This window comes from Bacillus rossius, chromosome 10, assembly GCF_032445375.1.
Source record: "Bacillus rossius redtenbacheri isolate Brsri chromosome 10, Brsri_v3, whole genome shotgun sequence".
NCBI lineage: Eukaryota > Metazoa > Arthropoda > Insecta > Phasmatodea > Bacillidae > Bacillus > Bacillus rossius.
In genome coordinates this window covers 59069913-59082907 of record NC_086337.1, presented here as the reverse complement: position 1 = coordinate 59082907, position 12995 = coordinate 59069913, and the positions used below count along the sequence as shown (strand labels likewise).

Sequence of the window (12995 nt, the reverse complement as noted above, 5' to 3'; positions counted from 1 at the left end):
GGTTACGGCGGGAGTTACTCAGACGGCGACGAGACCCGAGGCACACCACGCCCCCTGGTCTCCACCTACCTTCCTCCAGTGTGGCAAACCTCAACACCCTCTTCCACCTAGCAACCGCGTCGCAGTTAGCATTTTGTGTGCGGTAGCGGGGTTAGTGTCGGGTTGTCCCGAGAAGCCCCGCAGAGCGGAGCAGGCGGGCACAGCGACCGGGAGAATCGGTGTGCCCGCCTGCCGCGGGGGGTGGGGGGCGTGACTCACCTCCCTGGTCGTCCAGGGCCACCAGAGTACGGATGCCAGCCTCCTTGCTCTGGGCAGCACCAAAAGAAAGAGCCACAACGATTTAGTTCGCCTATCCACAGCAATTAGTACGTTCGTGGTTTTTTTTTTTTTTTTTTTTTTATGTTTTTAATATCACGGGACAATATTAAGGTTAGAACAGAGTTTGATGGAACACTGAAGTGTATTCTTTAACAGCAGCAATCCCAGCAGGCAGTCTCCAAGATTAAATGGCAATTTTAGATTAATATTAGAAGTATCTTTGGATTAATTTTACAATGTGTTTTATTAAGTATTTTTTTCTGAATAAATTAACAAAAAACATTTTTAAACGAGACAAAAATATGTTTTAAATTATGCTTATTAAAAAAATTAAGCTTTAAATTACACTTTACAAACTCATCCCACTATTTTGTTAAATTTTAATGTAATTAAAATAACATGCCCGAGTTATATGTAAGTTGGTCTTAGGAAATTTTACATTTTTTAAATTTTGTTTAAATGTTTTTTTCACATTTGGCCTGTGTTGTGACAGTGTATACTTTAAGCACCAATATGAAAGCACAAAAAAAATTATCACCAATAAATAATTCATAATATGTTGTTAAATAGTTAACCACAAGTGTATAGCTATAAAAATAAATAAAAAATTAACCATAAATTACGAAAATAGAATCTAACCCTAAAACCACTTATCTTTTAAAACATCCACAGATCATTTGGACAATCCAATTAAGTACTTGGCTATATGTATTTAGTAATCAACTTCTAAAGCCACAAACTAGAATAATGTGGCAAGTAATTGTTTGCAAATAAAAAACATTATTTATACTGTGTGGGTCTTTACGCAGTCTTCAAGCAAGTCTTTAGAAGGACAACTGTACATACCTGATCTAAGATTCTCAAAATACAGTCAACAGTGTATGCAAATAGTGAAAAACAAAACCAATGGAAAGAAATATACCACTAGTGTTTGAATGACTAATGTTTGAAATTATTAAAATACACAAACATTTTTTAACACCTATATTGCAGTATATGACACTTAAGTTGTGAAATTATCCTTGAAAACTGACTGTAAACCATTTTTTCTGGTGGAACTCAAGAGCTACTCAACTGATTTTCAAACTTATTTCATTCTGCTGCCTTACATTAAATTACTTTAGTGATATGTATTTCAGTTTTAATGTTTCAACTTACTTTATTGCAAATGATACAATTGGGGCATATCTGCTTGCTAACTATAAAATATAATATTCAATTATTTATTGTACATCAAGAACAAAATAACTGCCTGACCTTCCACAACAAAGCTGAAAATAAACATCACTCTCCCTTTACAATGGAGAATTTATGCATTTTAAATAATACGACCTGCAAATTTTTCTTGGGAAAATATTGAAGAATAATTATTTTTAACATCATAACAGTCGTCATTTCATATGTCGCACGTTATAACCTGAATGAAAACTATTGAGTTAAAGAACCATAATTCTCTATGAATCATGAAATGGTTAGTATTATGTAGTGCTGAACTCATGAAAAATTATTCATAAGGTAAAGTGTACCTCTTTCCTGTTTATAGGACACAAGTTACTATTAATTTAAGCCAAAATATTCAAATCCAATACAGGGTTTGATGAAATGGGTCTGCACTATGATCAATTTCTAGAGTTCAAGGCTGATTCATTCCATGTCTTGCTGTATTAAGTTATTTATATTGACTCACATCAGATGCAACTTAAAAACCAATTACTTTTTCATTTTCATTATATTGTTGTACCCTTTAAATTAATTTTTAGAAGAGCTTACATCTACTATTGAAATAATCAATATGGTTGCATAATTATCTCCTGAATCTCTTGAAAAGATAAAATTTTCCGAGCAGCTTATTTTTTTAAAATCATATTTCTCTGAATTATTATTGTTTGCCACATCCAAGTGTGTCCCAGTCGCTTCACCAGGTAACTAAATAGTCTATTCTAACAGAGAGTCGATTGAGAGAGGATGTTCCAGAACACTACCAAAGTTACAACAGCGAACAAGTAAAGGATTGTGCTATAAAAGGCCACATTTATGACTCGTCCTGTGAATTGAGAACTTTTGTTTAACAGGACCCAGACGCTGTTTTACATTTCACTGAGCTTTTCGACCTTTGGTTTTACCCCAGGCATTCTTTCAAGTCACAAGTTCTTTAGTATATTCATCTAATGCTTTTAAGGAAGGACATAATAAAATAACCTTGCCTTTAATTTACTGAAAACTAAAAAAAATTAGACATGAGTGATATCAACCTGTCTTTCTTATTTAAGTGTACATCGAACTTCAAAATTTAACAAATTTTATGCTACAGAACTATTTACCGTTACACTGATGCAACAATGAAGGGTTGATTTATCAAGGAATGTGGCACCATCAATCAATTTAAATTTTATTTCATCCAATCCCCACACAATTTACCATTAAAAATGTTTAGAATTGCTAATATTTTACTTTCTTACAAAATGTTAAATCAGCAGAAATCAGAGAAAGGTGTATTTAGTTACAACTATACATGCTTTCATAAAAATATAAAAACTCTATTTTAATTTAACAATTTTCACAAATGGTAGCATGCAATAGAATCGTCAAACTAAATTTTACTTCATAAAGGTTAAGATAGGATAAAAGTCCATTGCTAACGTCATAATGAAAAATCTGCAGTGTTTTAGATGCAGCGACTACAAGTAGGCTACATTCAAGTCGCAACAAACTACAAACACACTACCCTTGGCCAGGTTGGAGAAACCCAATGGCTCATCCCCATGGTGGTGGGTGAAAGGCAGTTGGGGATCTGGGTTTAGGAGAACCTTCGCGAGCTGCCTGCTGGGTTCAGCCGTGTGTGTGTCAGTCCAAGTGTACATGCAGCTGGGCACATTTATCTCTGCAGAACACACTGATCGCACACAGTCAACAAGACATCAAGTACAGCTGCACAGAGAAGTAACAAACAAGAGAAAACAAAAAAAAATATATATAACAGCCACTAGACAGGTGGGAATAGAAAAACACCTACACAGAATGAAGAGAGGCACAAACATAAACACAACAACAAACAACGACCACGACAAGTAGTTAAACAAGTAAGCTGCGAGCCGGCACAGAGAGAGAAAAGCATAGACAGAATGTGTTAAGAGGGGGGAGAGAGAAAGGTTGCTTTCAGTAAGCGTTTCTTCTATCTGTAGTTGGGCGTAGTTTACTTTTTTTCTCCCAGAATGTACAGTGTCTTTTTTATTTGTGGGCACCTTTGACAAACACTTAAGTTTTTGTGACTGCAGTAATTTTGTAAAGCTTTGAACACACTATCGTAAAAATTATGCAATATCATCTCACACCAAAATTGCTGACTCGTGAATATTATTTCACAGATATGGAACCACACTGAAGCACAGGTTGTCGGGAGGTGCCCACAAGCTTACGTATACATGCAGCAAACACTGTTTTATAGGTAATTACTTCGTTTTTGCTGTTGCGACACTGCACCTTACCTCCTTTTACCACACGCTTTTCCTGCCCTTTCTTCTCTTTACCATTCGGCAGTACCTCGCTAGAGCTACCTAGTTACTCCGCCCACACACCAATCCACTAACATCAAATACTTACACTCCCTCCCTGAGAATATGCCTTTAGCACAGCACCTTCACTTGTCTGCAAATCCACGTACCATAAAAATTCCCTAGATAGCTTAAACTCAATAGCACTGGTGTTTATCAGCCTTTAAACACTTAGTACTTAAAACTTTTTTAAATAAATTAGTGAACAGTAAACTCACAATATATGTTTTTTCACTTGAAACAATGTTTTGATGAATTTAAGGTTTTTTTGTAGTATAAATATGAAAAAATGCAATATTAATGGCACTTCTTTTATGGCATAAAGTGGATTTGCACACAAGTTAACCCATAGCAATATTCATCACTTCTACGGCAACACAGGAGAAATTGGACGGCCCCTGAAACAGACTGTAGGTTGCTCTCAACTAGTACAGATATTATACTGATGCCACACCGGCCCAAATAAAAAATAAACTAAACCAGTTACACCAAGGTGTCACCATGAAAAAATTTCAACTATTAAAAAAAAAAAAAACTAAAAATAACTGTTTAGTTAAGAACACCTAGCATGGTTAACCAAATCTGAAAGTACGAGTCAATCTTCTCGAAAGAACCGGTAAACTACGTTCTGAAAACTGCAAGAAAATTGTGCCACAACTTGTAATAATTGAGATATGCACCAACTACGAATTATTTTTGTACATCTACCCTGGGTTAAAAATCACTTTAACAAATGCAAATGAACTTCTATCATTTTACAGTGCTTTTAATAGCAAATTCAGTCAGTATGTACCTCAATTTACTCAATTATGCACTTATGGAAACAATTTCACACAAGACAGCATAGAGATGGAAGTGGAAGCGGCCTGTGATCCGTGCTCGAGAGAAATACCTTGACCGCGCGGCAGCAGCGACGGGCAAACCTGGAAGAGAAGGGAGTGGCCATCCCATGCGAAGATGCCGTGCACACGACAGCAAATGTGGAGGACATTGGTACGTAGTGCTTTCTTTCCAACACACATTCCTGGCATACACGTATAGTGAAAAGTAGAGAGAGAGACACAGCACAGGAAAAAATTAACAAAAGAAAATGGTCAGAGATAGACTTGCAGAGAGTGAACACACAACAGCGAGTTTCAGTGGCAACGCTCCCTGCAGCAGAGCTGGGCTTGCAGAAACTGCGTTTGACACGTTCGTAGGTGAAAGTAGCTAGGCAACGTTTGAATACTGTAAGTTTACCTACAATACTTGAGGTACACACTAACAATCTTGCACCTTAACACAAACGATGCCTGAAACAAAACTGAATCCACCACGCTTCTCTGCTACCACTTCTATACAAGTTATTTGACAATGTAGGTGGCCCTCTCGCTATCAACCGGTGTTGCAGTTCCTCGAAGGTGTAGGCATGGAGAACATTTCCAAGAACGAAACATAGTGAAATATTGAGAGAAAACCAAATGAATGACAATATTTTTGGGTTGTCAATAAAGCTCCCAGAATAACAATGGCATCACTTAGGATTTTACTTTTAATGTTCCAAATGGCCTCCATTGCGGTGTATCCATATGAAGTTAAAATTAAGTTTGTGCATTTATCTTTTAGTGTATTTCATGGCAATGTACAACCGAAAAAAAATATATAAATAAAATGCTGGCGAGTAAGGTTAACTGTCTGGAAAAAAATTCTACTAAGGGCATATGTAGAATTAGTTATGTGCAACATTCAATTTAACATAAGTACAATGAAAAGTGTAGAAGTTACTAATTAAAAAAAGGGGGCAATGTGTTAATACATATAAATGAATTTCTTTTTATACATCAAGTTCAAAATAACACAAATACATGACCAGGCCAAGTCTAGCTCGGTGCTCGGTGCTCGGACAAACTGGCTGCATGCAAGTCATGTTCTTCACGAGTGTTGGAGGAATGTAGGAGGGGGAGGGGATATGACTATAGTCCTCCTCCCTCTACCCTCACCATGTGTACGGTAGCTAATACAAATCACTTATGGTACAATTATTGTCACAAAGAAACAAAATTAGTCAACTTTTTTTAAATTAAATTATATATTTTAGCATAGCTCTGCAGCTTTATTCGCAAAATCACAACTTAAAGAGTGTGCATTTCAACCTTTCCAATCTTTAAATTTACATAAAAAATAAATTTAAAAAAAAAACTTTTTGAATTATTAGGAGACTGAACTTCTATGAAATAAAGAAAAACATATCTTGCATATTTACATTTTTCACAATCTCGGAACATACAGATATGAGCAAATCAAATGCTACTGACTTCTTAATGTTTTAGAATCCCATTTAGGGAAACTTAACATTACTTAGGTGTCTAAATTTTCAAAAATGTTTGTTACTCTGTCACAAAGTTAAGCAAAATAAATTTCCATTAAATAAATTTGAACTATATCATAACGTAGCCAGTAGCAATGAATTTAAATCTGAAACAATATGTTCTGTGATATTTATGACCATACATAATTTTTTCTAAAAAGGGTGGCATGGGAAAGGAGTGGGGGGAAGAGAAAACTGATGGCCAACTATACTAAAACTTCGAGATTAATTTTGTTTCAAGAAAGTCTAAACGTTGGACAGTGTTTCACGTAGATAAGCATTCAAAAACGAGCTGCAAAGACATGAACATCCTCCTCCCATTATTCGAGTGGTGCAGAGACGTCTCGCAGACGCAAGCCCAACTCGCCACCAGGACCACCACAAGAACACTTCGACAGCCGTCTGCCGAGGAAGGTGAGGACCAGACAGGACGGACTTACCTCCTCGCATAGTGCCAGCATCCGCCGCGTCGACTCCAGCGACTGGAAAACAAAGAAAAACACAAGCTGAATCGGCCCGTCCATCGCTCCACGCTTGCCACACACACACACTGTTTACATTCTTACCAACTTATACACAGTTCCAAGAGCCATTTTTATTACATACCAGAACCAGGTAGGTAAAGTAATATGCAGATATCATCATGGGGCACTTTTCATCCATTATAAAAACACACGTACTTGGGTATGACACATTAATCCATTTGTAACGATAATGCTTGGCTTCACGGGCCACAGTATCTGCCTGTGTTCACTTTACATTCCCGTGAATATTTTGCTTGCATTATCGTACTGCTCAAGTTTTACAACCACCTTACACATGTAACGACTTACTCAGCCTAAGCTTGCAGAAAGCAGCCAGTGATTGCTTTTCTCCTATTTTTGTTATGCATATTTCTGTATCTTATGGAGAAATTTTTTTTAAAATAAAATGAAACATAGCTTGAAATAATGTAGCTTTATAACCGTGAATAATTTTGAAATTAAGCTAATTGTTCAAGTATTCTTACTATCAATTTAATCACATCTGTTTATAATATTAAAAATAAAAGTATAGTTCTAATTTTTATGTATTTTTGTTTAATATGGATACAATAGTGCATCTCAAAGCATTTTCATGTCATTTTATTATTATATTAAAATTTTTACATATGTTTCACTTACCAGGGAGTATCAGAATTTGACAAATTCAGCCACAGGTTCATAATGAAAAAAATAAACTGAAAACATAAGTATTTAAGATGGCACAATAAGCATCTGGATGTTTAATTGAACAACGTTCTACAACCACCGAAAACGTGTCACCGTCATAAAACAATTTTATACCTTATTTGCAATATATTTTCCTGATGCATTGCTACCCATAATAATTTCAAATAAATCATCTTACGATAAAGAAGAGTTCTGCAATGGGAGTAGATATTTGTTCAATTAAAACATGATACATGTTTTCAACTTATTTCTCTTGTGATTACCTTGCAGTCAAGGATGTAGTCATCGCGGGGTGAGGTGGGTCACCACCTCCTTCCAGGGACTCCTTGTTTTAATAAACAATTATGCTCCTCATTAACCGAATATACGTAGTTCAATTTATAGCCATTATTTGCAAAACTAGAGTGAATACTTCTCTTGAAATATGTATGAGAACATAATCCATCTCTCATGCCATGTTAATTCTTTTTATTAATTACTTTTATTTAAGGGCTAGTAATAAATTGTAACTCGATACCTCCTCTGCATTATTTGAAACAGATACTCCGTATATCATGGCTGTAAAAAGGTGCACAAGTGATTTTAATTACCAAAACTTGCACACCTTTTTACACCCATGATATTACACTAAGTGAAATATCTGTTGAAAATATTTGTGACAGAATAACAAATGTGCAGGAGGTATTGAGTTAAAATTTATAACTAAATCTTTGTTAAAGTAACGGAAAAAAAAAACTAAAAAATCAACAAGGTTTGCAAGACCAAGACTTGAGCACAGCTAGTGTAGATCTCCTTTCATAAGTGGTAATTTCTATATAATAATTTCTGGTTTTGAATAATTACTTAAGGGTTCTTAGACACCCTAAAAATGTGTTATCAAGCATCTTCCTGTTATTTCCCAAGGGAGGGTACATACGCCCCCCCCCCCCCCCCCAAATCAAACAGGCAAATGTAAAATATATTCTTAACGTTTCCTTTGCCCCGCCCCTCCTTTGTCAGATAATTGCAAATTACTTCTCGGTAATCTAACAATTACTGCGAGTAAGGTAAACGAACTTAGTCCCCGCTCAGGGTGCTTCTCCATGAAGATGGAAGCAAGCAGCAGTTGCCCGGGGGGGGGGGGGGGGGGGGGGGGGGGAAGTTGAAGAGACAGCGTTGAGCGAGGCCATGCATGCATGATCCACGAGCCAGCGCGTCAAGAAGAGAGCAAGTCGCTAAATTCCACTCTCCCCACGTCTAGCTACCCCTAAACTCAAAAGGGACGCGGGGTAGTGCACTTGGTTACAACAGTTTCCATGTCATAACGCCAAAAGATAACTCAGTACTAAAAATCAATGACTTCACAGAGGAAACTATTTGCAGTCAGGCCCCAATTTACATATGGGCAAATTGGGCATTTGTACAGAACGCCAGTTTTTGAGAGGCTGGAGGATTTGAGTGTAAAAAAAATAGGACAATTATAATGTTTTTGATCTTACCAAAAACAAACTGTACTGCAGTTTTAAGCAGAGTCAAAAATGCTTATAGGGCAACCCTTCTAAATGATATGTTTAGTTGTAATATGCACAGAAAAATATTTAACTTTGAAAACTAGCTTTGTAGACATTGTAGATGAGTTTTGAGTTTTTTTTTTTGTAATTTAAAGAATTTTTGCTATTTGTAAAGATTTCTAAATGATCTTTTAGTCAATGAACGGGTCCTAAAATATTTTCAATGACAACTTAAGATACCTTTGCAAATAACTCTTTATAACTTAACAAACCAAGTTATTAAAATCACACAATTAGAATATTTTATAAGTACTGTGTAATATTTAGTTTTTGTGGTTGTACAGTTTGTTTGTATATATGTATATATTTGTATTAATTGACTTGTTCTATATCCCGGAGATCTACAGAACAAAAATTGATTAAATAAATAAAATAAAAATATTTTAAATTAGAATATTTTATATTTTGCTGCAATACTATATCATTTTAGTTTTTACCTACAATACATGTTACTTTTTCAATGGTGTTCAAAATAAATAAAAACAAAAAAACTAATAATTGGTTTTGAAAAATTTTACAATAAATAAAACAAAGTAGATTTTTTGGCAATTGATTTTTTTAAATTTCGTGTTTCAATTTTTTTTTCTTCAAAAAATCAAAGTCAAGCTACGTTGTTCCCGTAATACGGCATGAAACAAGTAACTTTTTTTTTTCTGTGGCTTGAATGATGGGGTTTGTTATCGGGACATGAATAACAGCTGTTCTGTGCGCAAAGAAACTTGTCCTGGAACCACAAGGAAGTGTGCCGTGTGTTCGCCGAGGCAATTAGCGGCGTGCATCACGCGCTAGTGCGCTAGGGCTCGTCCAGAACTAGACTGTCCCCGGGGCGTGGACAGAGCACAGAGTACCATGCATCTGGAGTCTGAACACAGCAGGTAAACAAGGGAGCACAAACAACCACGCGCACAGCACAGTTTAGGCTACTCTTTTCCTAAACAACCACGTGCACAGCACAGTTTAGGCTACTCTTTACCTATTTAATTTTTACAGTTTCTAATTTCTTTTGAAATTTTTTTTCAACGTTTTGTTACATATATTAATACTATTACTAGGAAATGAATTAATAATTTTCAAACTACAATCTTACAATATACCTTAATTTTCTAGGATTATACTTTAGAGTAACACCACCACCCCCCCCCCCCCGTCTTTTTTTTTCCACGAAGAGAAATATATAGAGGTCATCTATGGTCCAACATTTGGCATAAAAAAATTTTCCATTGTGCGTTAATTATTATAAATTTGACTTCGTTGAGACACAGTTCGTAACTAATCGGAATTCCTGAAACTGATAAAGCTCAGCTACTGTAGTGTACATAGAGCAAGCTTTCGAAGGCCACACGTTGGTAAAGTCAGTTTTTATGTGGAGCTCCTTGTATAGGCAAAATGCTCCACTTTATTAGTCAGTTTATATATGTGTGTAAGCTTAACTGCTATTACTATTTACTAGTATTGGCACATAGATAAGTATGGATTCAGTTGGTAATAAGTTGATTACAATATCATAAAACACAATGGTACTTTTTATTTAGTTATTTATTAATGAAATTCAAAATCTCTCAGGTTTATGTCAAAAGTAAAAATATTTATTGCTTTCAAAAAATCCTAACCATTGTTGGCACTGCAGAACACACACACACACACACACACACACACACACACTATAGAAAAATGTCTTGAGTGACGATGCGCACATTTATTAACTAATCAAGTGTCTTTTGTTTGGGTCCGAAGAACTCATACACAGAGTCAGTATATAATTAGGATTTTACATAAGTCTTAACCTCGGCTAGATAAAAATAACAAGTCGGTAGAGCTCTGATGCTCTCTCTCCCAGACCACTGGGTGATTTACAGTTGTGTGTTAAAATAGCGTGTCAAATTAGGTTCACATAGTTTTTTTTAATATTTTAGTTTATCAATGTTTCTCTTGAAATTGGGCCGCAGAATAATTGAGTATGGATGTGATACATGTTTTGTACTAACGAAATGGAGTAGTAGACATGGTCATTTCTTTACTCACATTTATACACTCCTAATAACTTTATACTTTTGGATAAAGCCCTAATACTATTTACTGGCGTTCTAACAATAAGTTAATACCATCCTTTGGTGCGGATGTCTATTTCTGATAGCTAATTTTTCAGGATAAAATTCCGACGACGTCTCATATGTGTTCAACCATGAATAGGCCATTACATTCTCTCTTAAAACCTTCTTAATTTAAGTCATATAACAACAATGCGTGCCACATTTAAAATACGGCTCCTGATTGGCCGAGAACTAATGATAGTTACATTATTTTAAATCAAACACTTCAATTCCGCGCGCAACAATAGCGCGGAACACAAAATATCACATTAAATTTGAATTAATACATATAGGAATAACATTTTACATTAAAAAAAAAAACGGTGTCAATTTAACAGTTTACCGTTTAAATTTCAATTGCTCCTAGAGGGGTCCTTGCAATTGTGTCTCAAACGTTCGTTTTTGTCATAGAGTTTCAATTTCATGGACACACACATCAAATACAAATAGTTTTCAAATAATAAAAAAATATACATGAAACGAATAAATATAAATTAAAATAAATTATTACGTAATCTGGGCGGTAAATATACATAGTTGGAGTACATATTGTTGAGTTAAACAGTCAACTTAATATTTTAAAAAAATGACAACTGTGAAAATATTACGTCACACTCTAAAATTCTCCGTTTTCGTGTCTCAAAGAAGTGCATATTTTTACGTATCAATGGTAAACCAAATGACTACCTACTGCCTGCTGAGAGCTGTTCTAAGCTGTTGGGAAAACATTGTAGAGTAAATGTAGCAGTCGTTAACATTTGGTGCATTATTTTGAAGATCAGCCAGCCTTCATTTTATAAAAACGTTGCCATAGCCAATCCGACATTATTTGAACATAATCCACAATAGTAACGGAAAGACTTTCGCGTGTTGGCAAGGTAGGTAGTTAGTGCCTTCCTGTATGTAGGGACGTCTGCCGTAAAAGTAATTAACTAAACAGTTAAGCTAAGAACTCAAAAATGATGATTTAGAATGTCAATGTGCTATTTCATATGTTAAACTATAACTTTTTTAAAAAATAAATGTTCTGTACTTGCACGCGTGCAATAAATCAAGAGCTCACACTGAAGGGAGATTCTCAAATAGTTTTTAATTTATAAAATCTCATATTTTTTTTTCAAAATATTCGTTACGCAAAACGATAGCCACTGAACATCTTCCTTTTATAAATATAAAGATTTTGTTTTTGCTTCAGGAAAATAAGAGACAATCTTGAGTCAAGGAATGCACATGACCCGTAGTGCCAGCTGCACAGAACCGGGAACTAAGTGCCATCGGCCTCCATATCGACGCCAGCGCTATCTACCCTTAACTCGTCCAACCGAATGCTTCTTGGTTTCCTTTCGCCACAGCCTCCACCTACTCGACGTAGTTTATATATATATATATATATATATATATATATATATATATATATATATATATATAATAGTAATTTAGGTGAGTGGGGTGGGACAAGTAATTAAATTGCAATTTAAAATTTTATCTAGTAGTATGACATTCGAACTACCCGCCAGGCCGCCGCCGCTGCGTTTCTACTGGAAGAGGTACTGTTGCCATCGGCTAGATGGCATCACATTAGACGGTAAAGATAGTTACAGTTTCCGCCGTGAGAGTCGCGTTTCTATACTAACCTCCCTTTTCTATGACGTAGCCGCCATTTTCCTAGGTCAGCCACCGCATCCCATCATCTTGGACACAGTAATACAGTCGATAGAAAAAAAAAACATCCTAGTTCAGCCATTATTTTATTTATAACTCGATGTACTAAAATTGTACCTATAGATACCGCAACTATAAAACGGATTGAATGCTCTAAAAATAAATAAATACAAAACAGCATACATATGTTTAAGACATTCACGGCAATAAATAGAATGTAGGAGAGCGATTTAAAAATAAATGTATGTAGAATACGCATAAGTTTA

General features: G+C 35.4%; 1 protein-coding gene across 14 annotated transcripts in view; it reads right to left on the bottom strand.

Annotated features, from left to right (window-relative positions):
* Positions 1-12995, bottom strand: part of LOC134536278 (synaptosomal-associated protein 25) — a 110213-nt gene that overhangs the window by 23531 nt on the left and 73687 nt on the right. For 7 of the 14 annotated variants that reach the window (XM_063376015.1, XM_063376002.1, XM_063376008.1 and 4 more), the window contains 2 exons: positions 6657-6698; positions 259-307 (listed from right to left, as the gene is read on the bottom strand). In XM_063376015.1, the coding sequence (XP_063232085.1) occupies positions 259-307; positions 6657-6698 (91 nt within the window). The remainder of the gene's footprint in view (positions 1-258; positions 308-6656; positions 6699-12995) is intronic. The other 7 variants (XM_063376004.1, XM_063376007.1, XM_063376010.1 and 4 more) reach the window with 1 other exon arrangement.